Source organism: Anabas testudineus, chromosome 9 (assembly GCF_900324465.2).
Source record: "Anabas testudineus chromosome 9, fAnaTes1.2, whole genome shotgun sequence".
Classification (NCBI taxonomy): Eukaryota; Metazoa; Chordata; class Actinopteri; order Anabantiformes; family Anabantidae; genus Anabas; species Anabas testudineus.
The window spans coordinates 6,837,699-6,862,406 of record NC_046618.1 but is presented as its reverse complement, the minus strand read 5'-3'; the positions used below and the strand labels follow the sequence as shown (position 1 = coordinate 6,862,406).

Genomic DNA, 24,708 nt, shown 5'->3' with positions numbered 1-24,708 from the left:
ATCCGTGCAAAACCTGTTCTCACTTGGCCCTGACGCTGTGCACAGACACATCGCTGTCATTACTGGCCCGGTTATCAGCTACACTCGGCTGCTGCTGGTGATGACAGCAACTGCAAATTACATTGTTAGATATTTTTTTCTGTCACATTGATTCTTCCTTCATCTGATGGTAAATTGGCATCTGAAAAAGACGTCTGTTTAAAAAGTGATTCTCGTCTTCGGTCAATCAGTCGTTGCTTTTGTGGCTTTTCCTGGTATATAAATAAGTTGTAGGAATTCATATTGAGAAGCATCGGGATTTATTTGTTGACGCAGATTTGAATGAGAAGGTTAAACTGGTATTTAAAAGTTGCAGCGTGGATTAAGTTTGAGGTTTTAGATAACAGAAATGAAATGCAATACAATTATCTTGTGGAGCAAATCTGATTTATTTCCAGTGAGAAAGTACTTAAAACCATCTGAAGATTCTCTGTAAATATTTAACTCTGCTATAATTCTGTCTATTAGCTATAAATTTCGAGACTCCTACTTTAGACTATTACTGTTTCGGATGATTTGCTCAAAACTCCCTGTGGTGTTAACAGATGCACAAATAACATGTTGCTTTTATTTGCAGTAATCCTTGCAATTGCTACTGTTGCTAAGCACGGTTTGAACATGGGCTTTTATTTTGTGAAGATGTCCCTGACAGCAAAAATCCCTTCTCTAATTGAGTACTGTCATCAAATCAGCTGCAAGTTTTGCCCTTCCCCTCTTGCATCACTTGTGGTTTCAGAAGAACACAGAGCCTCTCAGCCAGCTCTTAATGATATAAGCGAGGATGAGAGATGTTTGCACTCCAGCCGGGTTTAAAATTCATTGTCCTTATCAGCTGAAATGAGAGGGGGAGCGAGACTGAGGAGGATTTCTCTCGGAGCAGGAAATGTCATTTCTCTGTAATAGTTTATGATTCATCCCTGCACCTTTGACTAAGAAATGAAGGATGACAATTAGAGCGGGCCATGGGAGTAGGAATCAAAGGGCTGAGATTCCCCTTGGCAGAGTCAGGCCTGTCTGAGTGTGCTCCCAGCAAACTGGATCCAGATGTTGAGGTCTGTGCTGCCATGGGCTGCTGCTGCCACAGCCACACAACAGGCTCTTTCTGCCAGGCCGCCAGCAGATAGCCAGCCAATCTCTCAACCTCCATGCTTGCAAACATGACAGGAGACTCTCCTGGTGAGAGCTTGGGACAGAGGCCCCCCACTCCAAATAAAAGAACTCCAGCTCGCCGCCCTCACCAAGCCAAGGGCTGCAAAGTATCATTTCTTTGCATGCTGTGATTTATCTAACGCTCACATTGTGTCTCTATCCCTCTTTGTCTTCCTTCCTCCTTTAGTTTGTGTCTCTCCCTGCTTAATGTGCTTGTGGGCTGGCTGGTGGAGACAAAAAAATGTTGCGTGTGTAAATAGGCTTTTAGTAGGTGCAATAAATTTACAGATTGACATTAAATTGTTATACGAGTGCCAGCAGATATTAAATTGATTGATTTATTTGCTCTGGTGCTTTAGTTATCGTCCAACTTTTATCTTGGCTACATTTTGTGAAAAAGCAAGCGCAGCCCAGTGATTCGATGTGTCTGTTGGTGGAGAGGGTTTCAAGTCAAGGGGGTCGGGTGTTGTCACTCAGCACAGCGGCTGAATCAATGGTCCAGTGTGGCAGAGAAAAGGCCAGCAGAGCACTATTGATATGTTTAACAAATTATCCCTGATGACGGCAGGTGTGATTGTGAGAGCGGCTCTGGGGTCAGCTCGTCATATGGTGGCTAACAGACACGATATTGCTGCATGTCCTGATCTCTCCATTCCCTCACAATGGCATTAGGGGCACCCCAGGGAAATAAAGAGTCCCACTCCCCTATCCCCAGTGCTCTTCAAATTAACTCCACAGAAGGTTAAGCTCCCTGGTTCATAATTATTCAAGCCCACCACTAGCAGCAGCAGCAGCCCTCTCCACTTCCCAACCCCTCTCTCTCTCACTATCCCTGCCACTTCTCCTGAGTGGCACTTGGCTTTTTGTGGGAAAGCCCAGGAATTAGATTAGCTAAGCTTGACCTGCGAAACGCACAGCCAGATGACGGGAGCAGGATTGGACTTGATCTCTGCCTGTCTAGGTGTCTCTCTATTCAATCTAGCTGTCTGTCTCTCATATAGTGTGTTATTGCTTGTGAGCGTCCCTATGGATGAGACATTTTCAGCTGCAGCAATTGCAAATATGGCTCTCCGAGGAGCGTCCAGTGTCAAGAGCACAGCTCACTTGCATGGACGCAATTTGAATGATGTGAGGTGTGATTGGCCTTCACTCGTCCCTTTGTGGGTTTGTGACTGTCTCATTGCTGGTCTGCTCATTAAATAACTGCCAACATCAAACAAAACATGCGACTGAAAGATAGGAATCAGGGTCTTTACACCAACTGTACATGCACTGAAGAAAAACACTGAACTCATGTGAGTGCAGTTTGAGGTTGTCTCCTCTTAGAGGATTATTTTTCCTTAATATCTACGATCTTAAGAGGAATTTTGGTGGTCAAAAGGAACGCACTCTAGTCCTTTTAAAAGCACTTTCCTTTCAAATAAAATGCACCGTGATTATCCATGGTTTTGAAGGAATTTCTTCTGACCTCACTGGATTTCACTGGAATGCATAATCTTGGAGGTAAGAAAGGGAACCTTAGATGCTTTCTTTTTAGCATACAAGTGTCAATTAAATCCAAAAATTCACACGAGAATTTCAAAAACAATCCTATTAAGGTTGGGATCCAGAGTGGTGTAAAACTGACTCGCACATCACTACAGCAACACATTTTTTTCACCTCAGTGGTTTAGTTGTGACCTGCTGGAATTCCACTAGAGTAGCGCTACTGTTGAAACTATGCAAAATCAACCGTTTATAGTTGTCCCACTTCTCAATCAGCATAGATGTTCTGCGGAGGAGTCGGGTGCCTCTGAAGTCAATTGGGTTCCTCTGGAGGCTGCAGTAATGTAATGAGGGACCACTCTGACTGAGGGCTGGGCTTCTTCCTCTACAATCACATAATTAATCTCCTGATTCTACCACTCACAGTGTTGTGACAGATACGTTTGTGTTTGGTGCATAATGGTGAAGTGTTCAGTTCTTCCCGCATGCCTCTGTTTTGGAAAACGATTATAAAGCCCATTCCTTTAGAGCCCACAGAGGGTTATGTACAAAACAACACTCCCTTTGGGCCCTATTAGAAGACAAAGAGAAACGCACAAAATTCTCAGGCAGGTTCCCTAATAATATGTCGGCAATTTAGATAATGACTGGGTGTGAGATAAACTGAAGTGTGTATTACAGGTAATTGGATCTGCAGTGTGTTGGCTACCTAAGCATCTGTGTGGTTGTGTATTGTGAGCTGGTTCTTCAGCTTGCAACAGGCACAAAGAGATAGTCTGTCAATGACAACTATTGTAAGGACTTCTAGCATATGCAGTAATAATCGGTGATGAGAGATATTTTATCTGCCCATACCCACGGACGTCGTCAGAGCCCAAAGTGAATCGGAACTGGCTTCAGCTACCTCGCTCAGGACAAGTCAGACTTAACATAATTTCTCCTCGGTTTCGCAGCTCTCGCGAGGACGTCCAGTTAGTCGGAGGATGACAAATACAACACCCGGGGCTGTCAGAATGATGAAGTTCACAGAGTTGTTTCTTTTTTGTTTTGTTTTTTTTCCTCCAAGGTGAGGCTTAGAAAAGTTGGAGCCTTAATGAGAGTTGTCAAGCCTGTGAGGTGAAGCATGGAGTGGAGCAAGCGGCGGGAGCGTCGCAAGGGAGCCTTTGGGGTCCTGGTGGGCTGGATCTCCTTGGCCTTTAAAGAGATTACCTTGGCAGTGTAAGGAGCAGGTGTACCCACAGGGTTTAGGGGGAGATAGGCCAACCAGCCCATTACCAATACTGCAGAGGACCCTCACAAGCTTCATTAATAATCCGATGATGAATCACTACTTTAATTGGACCATTATAGGTATTGCATAATCCCCAGTTCCATCTTTTCAACTCGGTTCTTAATGGGGATGGTAGTTTGTTTTTATTTCACACAATAATCATATTTTTAATTGATTACATTTTTGTTATTCATTAACTGATGGATTGGATGGATGGATCGGAATTGTGGCTAATGCGATGACTCATTACCAAAGCATTCAATTCTTTCAAAATAGATACTGTGCAGTTTTAGCCTGGATGTGTCCATATGGTTCAAACTAGTGTCTGTTTTAAGACTACACACAGGGTCAGATTTCTCCCACTCTTAATTAGATGAGGGATAGCGTAATTAAATCAAATTCATTATCCTCAGCTCTAGAAATCAAGAGGCTCTATTGGAAATAAGGTTAGGCTCCCCCTCATCCATCATGCCCTAACTAACCAATTTACAGGCCAGCCTTTTGCATGAGGCATTATTACCTTGTCATAAACACTTACCTTTAAAATCTTTGAATCAAGCTGTGATATGCAAAGCTTTTATCACATTAGTTTGTGCTACTGTGTCAGCCTCTTTCTGCCTAAGATGAAGTATGCTCCCGAATAATTATATTAGCCGCATAAGGTGGAGACAGTGCAAACGACTGCTATTTAAAGCTGGCTGATAATTCTGTATAATTAAGACATAGTACAGTTCCTCACGCTGAAGAGGGATTGAGGGTTTTTCTATGGTGAAGAACAAAATTAAAAACAGAAAATAACAGTTTGTGGGGCTTTTCTTAAATAAAAGAGGCTCTACAGACTAAAAACTATTGTATCACCTCTATCTGCGAAGAATTCCACTTCAGTCATGTCTTCTGCTTTGGCTGCATCCAAGTCCTAAATGCTGTTAACTATACTCTTGGCCACATTGTCTTATTCCTGCAGCTGTGAGTCACTCAGCGTCTATTGTGTATGAAACACAAAAAGCTACCATCATGATTATTCTGGGCTCATCTGATCTATCGGAGGCGACAGGCCATTCATCATACGGCTCATCTTTGATATTACTGACGCCAAAAATTATTGGAATTCTCTGTTTTAATAAACTGTCGCAGATCTGTTGCACAGTTTATATCTTTGCATATTTATACGTGATTATTGCAGTTTTAGCATGTGAATACTGTGGTAATGATGTGAGAATGCTGTTGCTTCAAATTTATAACAGTCTACCATAGGGCCACAAGCCCTTTAAATGCTGCTCAGTGGTGGAGCCATATTCTGAAACACATGAGGCCTGTCCTCTGATCTGTGTTAGAAAGTGAATTAGTAAGCTCCATTCTAAAGCCAGTGATAGCAATGGGCTGAGAGCAGTGATTTGTTGGCAGTGTATATTACAGCCCGTGGTCAGGGAGGGAGGGATCAAAGAAGTGTGTGTGTGTGTGTGTGTGAGTGAGGGATAGGACAGGGGGCCTTATCACTCAGTGTTTACTCACAGTAAATTGAGTTGAAATAATAGTCTTTCTCTGAGGCCAAACAATAGAGCAGGCTGCAGGCCGAGGGCCCAGGCTGGTGCAGAGCTGGCCTGCGCCACTTGAAAATGAAAGGCTGAGCCCGGGGCCATAGAGAGGAGGCACGGCAGGAGGGGAGGGGGGCTTTATGTGGACCGCTTCACCAGTCGCAGAGCAGACGCCCCTCTGACAGGCACCTGGGTAGGACAACGGGAAGAGAAGAGCGTGAAGCCGGGAGGAGGGTGGCAGTGGTTGGTGGGGGTGGAGTGATGAGGCCTCGGGGCTCTGTCATTAGGTTGCTGGTAGAAAGGAAGATGACTGCCCCGAGGACAGAGGATCGACAGTTCCCTGGTGGGACAGAGACCACAACCTCTCATTCCCCCGGGTCCGCACATAGACTGGTGGGACGTGTCAGTCTGTTAACCCCACCCCCACCCGTGCTTCAACACGCTCACATAACCTCTGGCTATGGGTGAGCTCCAGGAGTCTAACCTGCAGAGAGAGCATGTGTGTGCAACAGAGAGGCAGAGGCTGAAAGAGAGAGGCGTAGAGAGCATATCCATGTAGAGCGCAGACCCTCCTATGCCATTGTTTCTGCGTGTGTGCACTTCAGCTGCACCTCAGCTCTACCACTTCCCCTTCATTTATCATTCTGCAACATAAAGTGCTGCCACAGCATTATAGAAACAGCTGCTTTCTTCAGACAACCAGAGAGAATGGGCTGCTCCCCGGCACACAAAGACACTCCTGGACCCAAAGAGAGTGTAAAATTGGTGGGTGAATGCAAACCCTTTTCCTTGCCGAGAGGGCTGACCATGGGCGTCTCTGCAGCGGCAGACATTGTCATTGCATCTGAAGACAAATAAGGATCCATATCAGCCCAATCATGTGCACAATGTGTGGCGAGACACCGGTGGGACTGGCCCCTGTTCACAGCCAAATATGCATAACTACAGCTGCCGCCACATCGCACTCTCCTGAGAATTCATATCAGGCCATTTAAGCAGGCCTTGTATGCATGAATCAGGCACCTGTATCTCTGTGTGCTTCAGTAACAATACAGTGTCAATTTAGTGAGTCCTGAACTAAAGCAAAGGGAAAACAAAGTGTCAGTGCTCTGTTAGGGGTCATAATGCAGTCACTAAAGGGCTGCGGTAAGACCACTGAGTTGACTCGAGGTAAGTGCCGCAGGGCCATGCAGATACACTGTCAGTTGGTTTGTGGAGAGACCAGACGTGCTGTACCATGCTTCACCATTCCTTTCTGTGCCTCAAAGGCTCCACGTGGAGAACAGGGAATTTTGTCGAACCTGTTCTCTTCCAGCTGGAGAGATGAGATTTTACACACTGCCAACTGCATGACAGACAAATGCTCAGTGTGTGTGAGGTTGTGTGGGAAAGAGAGGAAAGTAGAGAGAAAGAGCTTCAGACAACTCCTGGGGCAAAATAAATGCTTGAATACTTTGAGACATAAAAAAAAAAAAAATGTTGTTTTGCAGTAACATTAGCTGCTGCGATGGAGAGAGAATTTCCCTTTCAAGATTCAACACACAAACAGGTATATACACAACACAGGTCGCAACGAGTCCAGACAATTCATTTATTGTTCCTTGAGATTTATTTGCACCTTGTGTGGATTGTATGGAACAGATAACAATGATGACATTATCTAAATATGTTATGTATGTTATGTGTATGTTGATGTTTTTTCAGGCTGATACACAGTATTATAGACCTCAAACCTGTTAGCATGTGTAAACACACACATAGAAAACACATAAAAGCAAAGTTTCTCTGATTTCGACTTAGATATAGTGATTATTAATGTGTTTAGTCTCATTTTACCAATGGTCATTTTTAATAGAGGAAATGATGCAACCGGTGAAAATGACACAATACATAAAATGATAAAACTATTTATTTCTACAGCTTTCAAATACAAGGATTATTGGTCTTGTGAGCTTGTGAATATATGAAATTGGGTCATTATAGTTCAAGGGGTTGAAAAAACAAAACCTCCAAGTAGCAGAAATTAGAAATAAATATTGCTGCACTGTTAGAAACTACACATAAAAGAGAAAATAAATTGTAATAAATTTAGTTGGATTACTTAACAACGTGTCTGCTGTGTCCTGGCAGATGTGAACGCTGCTTGCTGTATTTTTAAACCTCCCTACCTCAGTTTCATTGAATCTGACAAAACTAGGTGACCCCTGGTAGATAAAATAATATTCTTCTAATATAAATTCATCACTTTTATGTTTGACTCCCTCAGCCGGGCCCTCTTAAATCAAACCAATTGGGAAAGAATGTATTAAAAAAAAAATAATAATGATGATGATTCAAAATGACCTTTCTTTCCCTCCCAACCCAAGGATCTCTGGAATTTGTAGGTGGTCTCAATAATGTAGCTGATGGTCTTTAGTGAAACAGCAGGTTTTTGGTTTGCTCTGCGGTGTGTGTGCGCCCCTCTGTCTGTTTGACACATTCCAACACTGCATCCCTCTCCAAGGCTCCTAACTACCAGTCAGTTGCCATGGTTACAGCCATACATCCATGCCAGCCCTTCACACTCAAAGACATATTTGTTTGGCTAGTGTAGCTACGTTCCCGACAAAAAAACACAGCTTTTTAGCATAACACCTGCTAATCTTAGGATTTAGCTCTTTGAAGAGGGTTGCTGATCAGAAATTCAAATATATTATTTGAATGCTAATCTGAATGGTAATCCCTGGTCCTGGGTCTTAGAGCATCCTGTCTTTCAATAACAGTGTTTATTTTTCATTTGCTTTTCCTTTTTCATTTCGCTCCCCCCCTCCCCAACCCATTCACCCCTTATTTACCTCCTCAGTGTATTCTCGCAAGGATGCTATAGGTGGACTGAGATTTTAAAGTATGCAGCAATTTGAGAGCATCTGTGATTTGGATGCTCCTCGAGAGCTGGGTTATCGTTTGTTCTGATGGAAATTTAAGTTGACGGTTAAGGTTTTCCTGCCTGTATCGATCTGGCTTGATTGACGTGTCCTACCACATTGCCTATTTTTCAAATTCTCATCAATATGGGGTTGAATATCTTACAATACCATACATATTTATTCTTTTCATCCATTACAATTTTTTTCACTTGCTTTTTGAATCTGTTTTTCACTCAATTTCCTTGCTATTTTTCCTAGATGTTATCTGCATGGCTCTGTATCTGTTAGCAACAAAAGGAGAAGAGTGGGTGGCTGATCTAAGGGCTCTTTAAATTATGTTTTAGTTCGGATAAATAAATGGCAAAAAAAAAATGGAGAAGGTAATGAAAGACAGACTAGACCAAAACATATACATCCTTAGAAAAACTTCTCCTGCTTATTGACTTATCTGATTGGTTAACGTGGTGTATTATTGCATACTGTATATCCTTGTCCATTCTGGGCTTGGTGTTCTTTTGATGTCTGCTTCTATAGCCCTGACTTTTGTCTTGGTTAAGACACGGAGACAGAGAATCAAGGGCAGCAGGATCGCAAACACATGAATCCGGATCTTGTGAACAACGTCTAATTCCTGGTTGCCTCACATTCTCTGCCTCCAAACTAATTTTGGGCTTAGACTGGATCTCTGTTAAGTAAACAGAGCCCCTCTCATACAACCAGCCTCGATCACAATGATCTGCAGATCATCTCTCCCCATTAAAACCTGGGCAAACACTTTACTTCACACCAATATACTAAAGATTGGAGGAAGAAAAGACGAGGGAAACACACAAGTGCTTTCTTTTCACCCTTTCCCAGATTGTCTCTCTTTCTCCTTTATATATATTAATCCAGTATCTTTTAGCCCTGGTAAACTCCTCAAGATGCACATTGCTTGGTTCAGGGTGGAAAAGGGTCAAGCTCCATTGGCCTCTGCACAGAGCTGTGGAATTTTTCATTAGTGCACAGCTGGGTCACAAGTGGCTCCAAAGCCGTCTTAATATTGTGTAGGCCCACAGATTAGGAGCGGAGAAAAGAAGCCAAAGCGTGATGCTCTCCACCAGACCCTGTCTTTGCATATTTGCAGACTTGTGCTTTAGAACACCTCATATTACTGTTTGTTTTATTTCTTAGACCCAGAACCTCTGGGTCAATAGTAATTATAAAGCCCTCCAATCCAAATGTTGTTTTTTAACCATTCCAGTGCTGGATCTGTAAGAGGAGTCCATTTATCTTGGCCCAATAAAACAGTAAAGCATTTTAGCATAGTTCAAAACTTCTCCTACTTTTTCCTTTCGTGATTTGATCTGCTCATTGAGGACTTACTGTTACTTGAGTGGACGTCATGGTTTTTATTTATCCAGAAGTGAATCAAGCTTTATGATTTGTAGTGAACCCTCCGAGTCGACCTCTCATAAAAAAAATAAATAAAATAAGAAAAATACACCACCTGTATCTGCGGGCAGTTACAGTCAGCCACAGCTCTATAACATGTGATAGCCATTACACTTATTGTAGTCATCACTCTCTCTGCTCTCCCAGCTCTTTGAGAAGCGGCAATCGCTCGCAGTGGCTCGACAAGCGGGCGAAGACTTTAATGGTGGGCTCTGCGCCACCTCACACAGATTAGCATGGAAGGGACAGACAAACGGACACCCATAGAATTATAAAAAAAATATATCAAATGAGTGCTCGGGATTTTAATAGGAGCTGTGCAGAGCTTGGTTATTTTCCTTCCTCATGTTGTAAAGATGTCACATCCCTGGCAGTGACGGCCCTTACAGACAGTTCACTGTGGGGATGAAATGCAGGCAAAGCACTTTATAATCATCTTCTAATTCACAGTCCTCTGTTTAAGGATAAACAGGACTATAAAACAGGTAAAAATGTGAAGCAGAAAAGCTGAAATGGGAAAAGCCCGTACATCTTTACAGTGATAATTTCCAGCACTGATGTTGTTGTGCAACATATGCAGCCATATTGTTTGTTCTGTGCTCTAAAAACTGAGCCTAAACCCGATGTTGCACTCATTTTACATACTGAGGAACACCAGCTGTCCAAACAGCATCGTGTGTGCCTGCCTGCTTACTCTTGTATTTAGATGTGTACTTAGCCTTCTCTGCTGCCCAATACACTGTCCTTTTCACTCCATGAGCTTTGTTCTACCTGTGTGGCTGGAGAGGATTATTTCCATGCTGTTTTCCCAGTGGCTCATTAGCAGATACATGTGAAGAAGAGACACTGGGGTGCTCGAAGCTGCAGGACAGTTCTCAGCATACCACTGTTGCATTTAGAGCTTTGTATGAACACACCATATTGACTTTTTGTAGTGTTATGTGAAGTCGTATATATATTTTGCTTTTACATATATCTCATACAGTTTGATATCAGCATGTGTTACATCCCATCTTATCCTCTGAGTAACATAATTACATCATAGCAACATGCTTTAAGGTAGTCCAGATGAAAAGTTGTGAAATGTACATTCACTGTATTTGCATGTTTTTAAGGCTTTAGCAGACAGTTAGAATACACAATAAACACCAGCCCCCTGCTAAACTGTATTTCGAGTGTTGTAATCTGTTAAACACACAGCCCCTGGAATGACATCATTTGAATAACGACTGAGGGGTTAGGATTTCTTTTTGCAGCTGTGCAGAGTAGCATTATCTACTGATATGCCTGGGACACATCTTGAGTACTGCAAATTCACGCTGCCATCGAAAATTAAGTGGTCATATTTATTTTAACAATAGCGGATGTGTGGGATTCACTGCAGACTAACTGTAGCCAGCGTCTTCTTACGGATTTACTCTAGGTCTGTTCAGCAGCTATTACCAAGTGTGTTCCCTCTGAGATGTAGGGCAGGTGCGTATGCATACACGAACACGTCTCTGCTATTATCTTGGCTATGCCAAATGCAATCAGCTTGTCTCATCCCTCCCCTGCGAGCTCGAACGCAGCCGGTGCTACGCTTCAGCACAAGGAACAAGCAGGACCCTATGGCCAGAGCTGTGTGATGAAGAAGGCACCTTTGGGCCATTAGTGGTGTACACATCTCCCGTTAATGTGTTTTACTTTTACCTGCTGGGAGTTTAATTAAAAAACAAAGAGCCTCAATTTAAAGGCCATTATTATGCTAATGTAGTAAGCATGGGATGGTGATTAAGCAGCTTTTAGAGCTCACTGGAGCTGGCCCTTGGGAGCAGAAGGATGGCACTTTTTATTTGGCTTCATTACTGTCCATGAATCTATGCTCCAAAGAGAAATGCTGATACTGTAAAACAAGGTCAGCTACTAAGATCATTTATGGAGGCAGCATTATCACTACCACTTTTTTTTTTTTTTTTTTTTTGCACTTTACTACTCATGCATACTGGAAGTTTGTTTTAACCTCCTTTTCACAGAGAAAGTATGAATCGGGACATGGGTTTCTAGTTTTATTTACACATGCGAACCCACCCTGTTGTTTGCAATCTACCTTTATCATCAGTCCCTCTGCAGGTAACCAAGTAGTTGTATTAGCTGAATTCAGGTTGCTATTTTCAGGACAACAGGACCATACATAACAAAGTCATTTTCATTATGCTGAAACACAGTTGAAAAGGTTTGCCTTCGTTCGTCCGTGTGGAGCGAAACATCTGGGCATCAAATGTTTTCCTCTTCAGCTGAAGCTTTTGATTCTCCTGCTTAGAACCAATTTTCACATAGTAAGGCGTGTCTCATGAGGAGCTGGGAAGTGGCTGTTCAACAGTTTGGAGACCTGCGCTGCCTCTCTGAGACAGATCCGTTTGTTGTCCTTCCAGACAGCAAACACAAGAAGAGTCCACCCGAGATGTGCGGCACCAACTTCGTTATTCGCTAAATACAGACATTTGGTTGAACAGTTCTCTGCAAGGTGAAAAAATTGAAAGCAATAGTCTGACACTTTAAGAAATACGGCTTTTGTGTGGTTAGTGAGATTATAAGAATAACAACACTCGTAGTGCATGTTTGGTAAATTGGTAAATGTTAAAGCCAGACTACTGGTATGTTAGTGCTCAGTCCAACCGTGGCACTAACACAAAACCAAAGTGTTTCCATTGTATTGTTATGCTAAGCTAAGCTAACTGACTGCTCTTATACTACCGAGCAGAAAAAGCTGGTAGGATTCTAACTTCATAATGCAAGAAAACAAACAAGAGAATATCCTCAAATCTTAAACTATTACTTTACAGTTTCCTTGTAATCAGCCTATTATCTAAAGTAAGCTAACCAGCTAGCCGTATTTAGCTGACAGATATGAGAGTGGAATGATAGAAAGTGTTTTTCCCAACACGTCAAACATCTGCCCAAAGCCAAAAAAAGAAACCTCACTAACCCACAAACTCGCAGCCCTATCCTAGTGGTGGCCACTAAAACAGTGGGAAATATCGATCGCACACGGTTGACTGACTGCACCACGTCCCCTTCATCCCGACCGGAGGCCCTTGTCTGACCTGCCTCCCAGGCCTCATCTCTCACCTTGGCTGTGATTGGCACGGCCACAGGTTTCCTGCCCAAACAGCAGAGCCCATCTTCACAGTAATAGCTTGCAGCTGCTGCCTGGATAATCCTCATCCCTTCTGACTTTGAAGGGATGTGGTGACATAATAGCCCAGGCTATTCTTCCCTAAATTGTTATGGTATTTCTTTGAGTGTCGTTCCGTAGTAAAAGGGGAATAGGTGAGAGCGTTGCACATGTTGCTAAATGTAGCATGATTATCAAGCCCTACAAGCCGCTCCTCACTCCCCTCCCCATTCCCCTCCACCTATTCTCTACTATTCTTTTGGGTTTCTTTTATCCCGCCCAGTCCTCCCGATGCTTATCACTGCGGCAGAAGCATTAAATGTAATGTCTGTAGCTGGGAAATCATTGGCAACATGTGGTGAGAGCTTAAGATGTTGTCACACTTTAAGTTGCCTGTAATCTGTTCAAAGGGAGAGTGCATAGTTCTCGAAAGTGTCTGGAAAAAAGGGGGAAGAGGAAGAGCAGAGAGAGGCCAAAATCTCTCAGCTGCACTTGGCTCAGCTGAAGTGTTCATCAGACAAAATAACCGTCAGTCCCTGTTGGCTTTTGTCTTCTTCATAATGCTCTTTTTTGTTCTGTGGTCTATTTCTTTCTCCCTTTTTTTCTTGGTAGCATTACAAGCCTCAGCAGGGTGATAATCTGTAACAGGGAGAGAGAGACAGTCGTAGGTAACACAAGGAAGAACAGACAAGGGATTTACAGGTATGTGGACACAGGATTGAAAAAGAGGGACCTAATGATTCCTCTGGGAGAGAGGTATGTGCTGAGATGGGCTCTTTTTTCCATTTATGAGTCCGGTTCTGGGGAGGCTTGGGTAAATATTGACAGTTCTCTATGCTTGAGATGCGGCCATTGATCCGCACAGGAGGGTCTCATCACTTTAGCTGTGCGCTCAGGTGTGGGAGGAGGGACAGCGAGAGCTAGGACATGGGTTGCCATGCTGGTGGTTGTCTTTGTGGTGTCTTTTATAAACAGACTAGCTTAAGAGGTGCTGATCGGCCATCCTCTGTTACACTGGGAGTCATCTTACCAAGCAGCTTAATGTCCAGAAAGTGGATTTTCTGTGAATACATGTAGTGCGAGGGGTCACTGGGATCTAGTAGAAGCAGAAAGTGGTAAATGATCAGCGAAATCACTTTAAGTCTGATTCCACTCACACATACAGCTCTTTGATATCTTTAATATCCCAGTAGAAGTCTCCGCGTCAGCTCATGTTATCAGCAGCTCCCCTTGATGTGGTTTTCTATATATAAAATCATCATTTACATCTCACCCTCCGTTGGCACGCTGGCCCACCGGCCTGGTCCTCAAACCACTAATCAGGTAATGTTGGGGAGGTTGAATGGCGTGCCTCCCCCTGGTCAACCTTCACTGCTCACACAGTGGTGTTGTTTTAAAGAGCATTCTTTAGCAGCTGAACTTGGAAAGGTATTAAAGTGGGATTAGGCTCCTCCACAATCCACTGCTTGTGTCATTCAGGGAGTTTGTGTTCTCCTCTCCCCACTGCCACCTCCCCACTCCTCCTCTGTTTGATTGTGGCTAGCCGCAGGAGTGGGACTGACTGTGCCTTTCAAAGGAGAGGGGTAGGGTTAAATCCCTAGTCCACTGCTCCCTGCTAATTCTCCTTGTTCCTTAGAGAAGGATTTACTTCTGCTGCCAGATTCTCAAAGGCCTTCTCTGCCCATCCGAAAAGTCGCCGTTGCCTTCCTGTGGAGGTGTGGTTGCCATAGAAGGGGCGTCATGCATGGCTATTCCATCTGAACCCTGCTGAGAATGGGGACCGGGGACTGAAAACAGGCAGAAAGTCCGGATTAGACCCAAGGACAAAGCAGGACAGGAAGATTCCAGAAGGGACGAATAGGAATTACAGCAGCAAAAATAATGCAAAGTGACAGAGAGGGGAAATAGAAAAATAATGGCTTACAAGATTAGACTCAGCGAGGAGAAAGAAGAAAGGAAAGAGGGTTGAATGAGAATGTTTTCATCTAGATGAGAAGATCTGAGAGAGCGGTCGTAGGTGAATGCAGAGTCCTGGATGTATCAAAACCGTGCTAACAAGTCATTTCCTCAACTCTTCGCTCTCTTTCTTAGCTTAAGCCAGCGATCATTAGCTAAACATTAGATTTAGAGCTGGGAACTTGTCTTGACAGATTCATCACCTCCTTTCCCTGATCCCTGCATGTAACACACTAAACCCTCTAGAAACTTGGATCTCCCTGCATATTCAGTTTATCTTTGCAGACATGAGTCGGATATAAGAGTTCCTTTTTTTAATTTATTTTTTCTAAAGCATTGCTACCGCATTTTATTTTTCAGTGACCAAACTTTTTTTTGTTTGTTTGTTTGTTTTTGTTTTTTTTTAAGAAGATCCAGGTTGGCAGGTCGCTTAAACGAGAATCCTGCTCGTTTGAGACACATGCCAAAATTTCTTTTTCAAGGGATTATCCTTGAGGTTTTTCCATAGTTGAATAATAATCTTCTTAACTTATTGTAATAAATGAAAGATTAAAGGATTTTATGAACTCTGAGAGGGCCAGCTCTGATATCTCTGTTGTTTTGCTGCTCCATGATAAGAAAATAAGATGCTTTAGTTTCCAGATACAGGTTGCAGTTTTTTATAGTGGATCAGAGTACTAAAATAACCTTTCAGCTAATGTGATGTGTAATTAAAATAACGTGAAGTGTAGCATTGTTGACGGCGGTCTTGTGATCTGTTGCACTGTAATTATTTTAGGCGGCTGCACAGACAACAACAAAAAGCACACTATCTTGTTTCCGGCATGCATACAGCTGCTCACACACATGCGCTTACACGTGTGAACACACGCATGCACACACGGCCTATCAGTACTCAATCAGCCCCTACAACTTCATTAGCATAACAAAACCATTCTTTGGTTTTCCTCCTCTCATATTTACACATTATATTCATCGCTCTCGCTCATCCCTGTAACAAACCAGCGGATGATGTCAATTGCTCCTCTCCCTGCCTTGCACAATGAAATAGATGTTCACCACAAATAGATAGGCGGTTGCCAGCTGTCTTCCAGACCAGGGCAAACAAAGAGGCCACTAATAAATCCAGCTTTACGGCTGGACATGATCAACCACACTCCCTACCTCCTTGCTCCATTTAATGTGGCTTCTTCTGAACAACAGAGGATGAATTAAATGCCTCTCAGTGACCAATAAAACAATGCAACCATCTTCCTGAAAGGATACAAAAGAAGATGGAGATGTTGTCTAGGAAATTGTGATAGAGGCAGTCTTGTGCCATAGAGGCATGATATTAGACAGTCAGATGAGATATGAACAGACTAGAGGAAAGCCCAATGAATCATATGGTATCTGATGCATAGAGATTATTGTGGATATGAAAGAAATATGGAAATTTCTAGCAAAGGCTTGATTGGGATCATCAGGGTTTGGTGATCCAGCCTCTTTTTTAGATTTGTGAGGGGGTTTGGGTGTCCATGTCTGAGCTCACTTGACAACTTGACTCTTAATCAAAAACCAATGACAGTAAAGTGAGGTGCACAACAATAACAACATAAGATTAGCTAACATTAGCCAGCATAAACTACTGGTCAAACCAGACCAAGAAAGGTTGTGTCAGCAAAACCTCTGAGTGTGTTAACACACTTTTCATTACAACTACTACTTTAAATTTGTGAGAGAATGTGTTGTTTCACCCTCAGTATCATTTTAAAACAATTTTCTAGAAACCGGCACTGCGGCCACAACTGGAAATTAAAATATTTAAACTTAGTGTAAACGTCGATAATGTATGATTGTATTTATTATTAATTGAAATTTTAATGAATGCTCTGTTTTTTCTTTGTCAGGCTGCATATTGTCGCTTTACGCAGTAAAGTACACTGTCAACTCATCCTTTGTTCTCATTCTGTAGGTTGTTTGCGACCAAGTGCAGCGGCTGCATGGAGAAAATCGCCCCCACAGAATTTGTGATGCGTGCTCTGGAGTGCGTCTACCACCTCAACTGCTTCTGCTGCTGCGTGTGCGACCGCCAGCTGAGGAAGGGCGATGAGTTTGTCCTGAAGGAGGGTCAGCTACTGTGCAAGATCGACTACGAGAGGGAGAAGGACTTGCTCAGCTCAGTCAGCCCGGATGACTCAGACTCAGGTGAGCTCTCTGCACCCTCTCACATAAGGGTGAGAACAGCACCGTGGTGCTACCATCATATGGCACCAGGGTGTTGGATTCTGTATGCTCTGTTTCACTGCGCTGATAGTCAACATAGACGACCTCCGTGATGGATTTAAACAGAAAATTACGAGTTTTATTTCTTTATTAACATTACTAAACAAAACAATCTATACTCTCTAAACTAGTTGCCAAATTGTTTGCTAGGACTGCTGAGATTTCTTTAAGGATCTTGCATGCAGCAAAGGCAGCAAAAACTTCTTACATGGCTCCATCTGCAGTTTTCATTGGCTGATTTTGTAGCATTCTAATTCAAGCAGGGGGCATAGGTTTATGATACAGTAGGAAGTGGAAACAGGACGAAGCCAAGCCACCTCAAATTAATGGCTCTCCATGCGTGGGCAGGATCTGGTGCTGGAAAGAATTAAATCACTGTATCATGATGAGTGACAGAGGGATTTGGGACCTCTCTGCAGAATGCCTGAGCCTCCACTCTTATCAGCTCCAGTGTTGCTCGCCTATAGCCTCCACACACAATGAGGCATCTCGCCAAGCCTCGCTGTTCACTACCATCTGGCTCACATTTAAGCACGCACAAAAGCGGAGAATTTGTCAAATACATCTGTGCCTGTGTCAACTTTTGTCAACTTGTGGGAATATTTGCTCTGTGTCTTCCCCGTTCGCTGGTGTCCCAGTGTATCTCACAGCCGTGTCTTTTGTGCACGTCTCCAAATTTCAAGATGGACAAAATGTTGACATGAACAGAGGTTAACCTCGGCATGTGGCAGATGAAATGTAGGAGTAATGTAGATACATATCAGAACCAGATGACAGGAGACACTGAGCCATCGCGCTTGCGTGCGTGTGTGCTTCTCCACGCAGACCCCAAAATCATTAGTGTTCATTAGCGGCGCTGCTGGCTCTGATTTGGAAACACTTGTTTTCATCCTCACATAGAACAAAATACAGAGTTTTTTATATTCATTCATTTATTTTTTAAGCTCCGTGTGCATGGCTTCGGTGCCTTTGCGGTAGTTGATATTAAAATGCATGGGTCACTGCGAAATGCAACCACTGCTTTTCCTGAATTGACATATTTCAAAACTATTTGTCATTTCTCATTTATTTAATTCACCCAGTTTTACCTGTTTTAACATTGAAATGAAAAAGGAATTAAAGAAAATGTATTTTATTCATTTACCAAAAGTAACAGCTAGACGTAGGGTATGGCTCACATTGTTCTCATGCTCTCTGTAGCACAAAAACATCCATGATCATTAAAAAACATTACAAAATATAAGCCTACTTGTTAATTAATCAGTAGTTATGCTAAATTGCTGAATACGTGGTTATAGTTTGTGATAGCAAGAAATGGCTTGTTGATTTTATTCTAAACAATAAACCTGCAAATTTATCTCAGAAATCTAATTAAACCAAGTGATATGTCAAAGTGGTCCTGTCTATGGTAGGAGCATAAAAAAGACCCATTCACTACCCAAAACTGCTCCTGCTGCTGCTGCTAGGAAAAACCTGGCAACCCAATATAGATTTTGCCGTTATTCTTAGATCAGGAAAGTTGCATTCTCTTGTTGTGTCATGGGAGATACATTTCCATTATGTACTCATGTTGCCTTTTTCATGTTTCACTCGGTGTACTGTTCTTATCAGAGATTGATTTAGTGTAAATCAGACAAAGCTGAGTGCCATAAATTACTAGTGACACAGTGTCCAGTTCAATGACAGATGTGCATATTTCAATGTGCTCTCCAAGCAAGAGCTGTAGACTTCTGTAAGTCTAATCGTACATGTGGCCTTTTCCTTTAGTAATAAATTGATAACAAAGTATCAAAAACACATGTGTCTCCTTTGATTATGCACTTGTGGTGTGTGAATCTCCAGGAACAGGGAAGAACAAAAATATATTTATCAGCAGACTGTCACTGACTAAAAGGGTGTAGTCGGTTCAAGCTTGTGCTGATGATACAGAAAAATGATTCTCTCTGCAGAAAAAAGTGATGATGAGGAGTTGGACATCAAGCCAGAGAAAGGCATAGGAGGCCAGGGGAAGGGGGATGATGGGAAGGATCCCAGGAGGCCCAAAAGACCGCGAACCATCCTGACCACTCAACAGAGACGGGCCTTCAAGGCCTCCTTTGAGGTGTCCTCGAAACCCTGCAGAAAGGTAAGAGAACACTTGAAGGATTTCTTACGACAGTCTGAAGAAAGTTGAGCAATGTTTGAAATATTCCCTGGTCTGCATTAGGAGTAATGGCACATGGATACTTAAACAGCAACCACGAGCCCTACAGTAGTTTCACAAATAAAATTCTCAAATTAAAAAAATCTTCCCCACCTCAGAGCGGAGCTTTGAAGTGGCCAGCAGCTTTCTGTTCTGCATTAACTGAGGCGGGCTGGTGTAACGCAGTCCGCCTGCACCAAATGTCATACTGAGATAGGAGAACTGCCTCCATAGCCTGGGCCCTAAAACAGGCTCTGCAGCCGGTCCAAGGCTTTGAAGAAGCCAAAAAGACCGCTGCATTTATTCAACGCTGACTGAAATCAAAGCAAATCAAGAGGCGGCGTGCCTGTTGGGAAATGTGGCAGATACGTTAAAGAGCCAAAGTATTTCAGGGTGCTGTGAAGGGGTTCGGTTTTCTATGGCGACACTCAAAATCTTCTGCCTGGCTGTTTTCAGGTGAGGGAGACGCTGGCTGCAGAGACAGGACTCAGTGTTCGGGTGGTCCAGGTGTGGTTTCAGAACCAGAGAGCCAAGGTGAGAGAGCAGCTGACGCAGGACAAATTCAATCTTGCGTCCGCACACAACAGCCTTGTTCCATCTCAGAGTCCAGCTAATAAATCAGCACAACTATGTGTGTTAAACTTATCGCTGCATTCCTTTCACAAATGTACAAAAAAAAAAAGCAAAAAAAAAAGCAGGAGGAGTTGCAAATCTAGCTCACTCTTGCATTAAATGTCTACGCCCTCCTCTTTTCTGATGATTATCTTGTGAAAACCTTTGATACTTGACAATGAAGTGCACTCAGATACAGATTTTACGCAGTTCATTCGAGGGTGAACAGCGAGGAGCATCCTTTTTAAATTAAAGAGCGCATGTTAGTTTTGGGAGTTCCTCACAACTTTGACTCCTTCGTTTCAGATGAAGAAGTTGGCAAGAAGACAGCAGCAACAACAAGAACAACAGAATTCTCAGAGACTTGGCCAAGGTACGACACTGTAAATACCCTGCAGACACAATGGAGGCTCATTGTCTCAAAGTCTTATGTCTGGGAATTTTTTAGCTGGATATTTACTGCGTTTCACATTTTTCCTGTAACATTTGCTACATTTTAAAGACCCCCCCCCCTCCACGCAGAAATGTGTTTTGCTTATGTTTCAGTCACATGGACACATTCACATTATCTGGACTCAAAATCTCATTTTAAGATACATACGAGCACCATTTTGTGGCATCAAACCTCCAACTAGTGTGCACCTTACTGAAGTGTGATGTGGAAACTCTCAGTCAGAAACTTCCAATGAGCCAGAAGCCGTAGATCCTATTTAAGTCAGTTGAACCTTTAAAACTAAAAAGCATTTGAGTTATTATGAGTCACGAATAATGAGATATTCCTGTTATGTGTGTCCGTGTGTACAAAGAGTTTACAAGACAGAGTGTAAACAGGAACACTTCAGGAAAGTGAGTGGGAATTTCAGTTGAGAAGCCAAACAGAATTAATGTCAACGCAAAGGGAAGCTCTGGGGGGGATGGGCTCCAGTGAAGACGCCACAACAGATCTGTGTCCCTTTCAAAACTCAGTTAGCTGGGAGCAGTGTTTGGGAAGCAAACTGTGGTGGAAACCACTGGAAAGACGACTACACAGGTAGTTGGAGGTTCCTGCAGCTCTCACACAAGCACCACAGTCCATTTAGGGTTTGTGGCAAAACTGAAACTCAGATTCAGGTCAAATTCCCAGGTATTATTTAAGGAACTGTACAAGGAAGAAACATGTCACCACTAATGCTTTCATCTGTGGGTTTTCCCTGTTCGGCCACACCTTTCTGTTCTGTTTCTGTTTGGCGAGAACATTGTGTGTGGCTGTAACTACTTTCTGCGGACTCTTCTTGTTACTCTACATTTTCTCTAACCGTGTTCCCTGTTTGCTTTTGCAGAGGTGATGTCCAATCGCATGGAGGGGATGATGAACTCCTTCACACCGCTGGCTCCGCCACAGCAGCAGCTGGTCGCCATGGATCAGAACGGTTACAGCACAGACCCGTTCCAGCAGGGGCTCACCCCCCCACAGATGCCCGGGGACCACATGAACCCATATGGTGAGCATCCACAAACTCCCAGCCCTCTTCCACTACTACCAGTCTCCCCAACAACCCACTCCTGCTTTCAAAACACACACACATGCCTGTCCCTTGATCAACCTCATAGCTCCCCAGTGTGAGGCATGTGTTCAGGCCACAGCCCCCCCACCCCCGATTCAATCCGCTCACAGAGAAGAACGAGCAGCTTCTCCTCCCACATGAGATAACACAAGCATTCTCATAAGCTATTGGGTTTTGATGTTCATTTTCAAATCTGTTTAATATGGTTTTAACTCTCCGCCTCCGGGTTCTGAGACATGCCCTGTTACTGATGATGTTTTCCAATGGTGGTAAAAACATGTGGTCGACGCGGACAGCTCGAGATAAAGTGCAGCGCAGGCAGTGATCGAGGACTGCGTGAGCTCATGAATCAGAATGGGAAAAACAGCGAGTCTCTGATTTCTGTGTGATACAGGAAAGAATTAAAAATGCAAACACTGAGAGGGAAGAAGCAACAGTCAATCAAGTATTAGTCCACAGGATGTAACTGGAATAACACATTTCTGAGTGATGTCCTCAACAAGCCCCAGAGGGACCATTTCCTGAAGTTCATAACTTCCTTATAATTTGCCTCCATTTAGTTCTTCTCGGTAGTAAGAACCCAAATCCCCAGTCTCATCACTCTCCTTTGGTTTGGGGAAAAGAACAATATTGGCAAGGCATTAAAAGATATGTCTCAAAACACTGTCCCCATTTTGTGCAACACTATCATTAAGATCCAGAGTGTAATAAAGTTAACTATTCCCTCCAGAGAAATAACATGTTGAGGTTTTATGAAAGGCGTAAACAGTTGCTATTAACCAGATCTTTTAGGAGGATGCCCCTTGTTTACATGCTCCCTCACAGACCGCAATTGTCCCAGCGAGGGCAGCAAAAAGTGAGCTTTGATGATATCTAACAAAACAGTTCTCACAATTGTGATGACACACAACAGCAATTTCTCAAAGTGACTATTAGTAATTATGATTTCCCAACGCTGCTATAAATATCAAATACAAGATTGCGCTGATTTCCACGTCAGAGTGGGATGTTGTTACTTTTTTTTTTTTTTTTTGAATGACGCCTGTGCCGCTGAATCCTGACGCCTATCTCCGCACGCTCTCCCCACAGGTAACGATTCTGCGTTCCATGACATAGACAGCGACACGTCTTTAACCAGCCTCAGCGACTGCTTCATGGCATCGTCGGACGTCAACTCCATGCAGGCCCGTGTAGGGAACCCCATCGACCGCCTCTACTCCATGCAGAACTCTTATTTTGCATCATGAAAGAGAAGAGTGAAGAAAGTAAAAAAAAAAAAAAACATCAGCACCGAATAAACTGCCCATCTCGACCTGAAGCGCGATGGCCAGGAGTTTCTACACTAACACGGACATGACAGACGAAACACCTCCTTGAAGTAGCTCCTGGTTATGTGCGGAAGCTTACTCAAAGATAGTAAAACCACTTGTTGTAGGACAGTGAAGAGTCCTGGGGAAAAAGATCTTATTGTTAGAGGTTATTTGGTAGGATTACTTATCTGTCACAGGAACTATTACTCTTCTTTGTTCAATTCAAAAAACAAGTAGATGCTAAAGCCACTGATTACACACTCTCAAACCAAATAACACAGTGAGTTTATACAGTGCATGATCAGTTTTTGTAAGCCCCCTTCCTCCCCCTCACGGTTAAGATGTGGTGTTTGGACTGTTTCTTCTTTACACTACATGGACTTCCATGTTCACCGTTAGCATTTTCATCACTTTCAATAGGTTTAGATATTGTGTTAATAGTAAATAGGTGCAGCATGTCTGCAAGAGTGACTGTACATTTGTGTATGTATGAGAGCTTGTGGTGAGAAAGAATTGTTTAGAGGAGCGCAAAAAAAACTAAGTGCAGGATACGGTGGCCGAGTAGGATCAGTGAAGTGTAAATACTTTCCCCAGGCAAATTGGATGTGCATGTTAAAAATGGAAAGCATTATATTTATTTAACTATAACAGGCTCTTGAAGGTACATATTAAAACTGAAAAGCTTTATTTAAAAAGGAGAGCATTTTTTTTGTTGAGCAATTAGTGAGTTCATGAGTATCTCAACTCATCTGTATGCCTTTCTAATATGAAGATTAACCCTTTTGGTTTTTGTTTTTTTTTTGTTTTTTTTGGTTTTGTTTTCTTCAGCCAAGCTGTAAATGAGCAGTGTTGCTATTTATTTCGTACAGACCATAAACCTTTTTGTTGTCATATGTGCATTCTCAAAATGTTAAATTTGCTAATTGACCAAAGTGGACTGGTTTGATGAATAAACAATGTCTTTCTCCTGATACGATTAAATAAATGCCATTCAGTGATCATTCACATGGTTCATTTGCGTTTCACCAATCAAGCGCCTCAACGGGCCTGAACACTACGTCTGGATCTCTTTAGCAACAATATCAGTTAGTCTGTTATTAAACTGTGACTACGGGAGGAAACGCCAAGAAATGTGGGGATGAATAAGTTGTAGAGTAATTAGCAAACATTGGCACGCTGACACACTTATCATAGTAAATATGCCCACTGAAAATCAATGCATGGGCATCGTCATAATAAATGTTTTATCAAGATTATTGTAGCAATTAGCTGTAGCAAAGTAGCAGTTGTTTTATGTTAGTGTAGCAAAACTTCATGTATGCCTACAAGTTGTGAGCATTGATGATGCAATAACATGTATCGAGGTAGTAGTAGTAGTAGTATTAGTAGTAGTAGTAGTAGTAGTAGTAGTACTCATGATACACACACAGCCTCGAGACTGGATGTTCGCCTCACCTGCTGTAAACTCTTAGTCCTGTAACTAAACTGTCAGTGCATCTTGTTTCTTTATCTAAGTTGTTATTTGACTTGACTATTGGCATTTGATCAGGCTGCTCCAAAAAAAAAAGAAAACATGCAGTCCATGTAGTGCAGGTGTGGTCGAGGAAACGTTTAGGCGACATACCAGTGTAGCTGCACGACTAGATAGAGCAAACCCCACCTATAACCTCAGGGCTAGTCAGGCGGTTACTTGGAAGTACCATCTGGATGCTTCTTCATTTCTCTGACAGTTCTCAATGCGGCTTGGCAGGCTTCCACCCTCTGTCTGTGCAGTCACGTGATCACACAGATAAACATTTATGACTTTCCATATTACTACGACTCAATATATCCCTAATGCCACACTCACGACAGGGTTTAATAATGT

At 42.8% G+C, this 24,708-nt stretch overlaps 1 protein-coding gene across 1 annotated transcript in view; it reads left to right on the top strand.

Moving 5' to 3' along the window:
- The window catches only part of lmx1bb (LIM homeobox transcription factor 1, beta b), a 55,382-nt gene extending 32,569 nt beyond the window's left edge, over positions 1 to 22,813 (top strand). The window contains exons 8-13 of the mRNA XM_026343745.1: positions 16,883 to 17,115; positions 19,143 to 19,318; positions 19,832 to 19,909; positions 20,294 to 20,360; positions 21,307 to 21,468; positions 22,621 to 22,813. Coding sequence (XP_026199530.1) covers positions 16,883 to 17,115; positions 19,143 to 19,318; positions 19,832 to 19,909; positions 20,294 to 20,360; positions 21,307 to 21,468; positions 22,621 to 22,778 — 874 coding nt within the window. The 3' untranslated portion in view covers positions 22,779 to 22,813. The remainder of the gene's footprint in view (positions 1 to 16,882; positions 17,116 to 19,142; positions 19,319 to 19,831; positions 19,910 to 20,293; positions 20,361 to 21,306; positions 21,469 to 22,620) is intronic.
- The last annotated feature ends 1,895 nt before the right edge of the window (positions 22,814 to 24,708 follow it).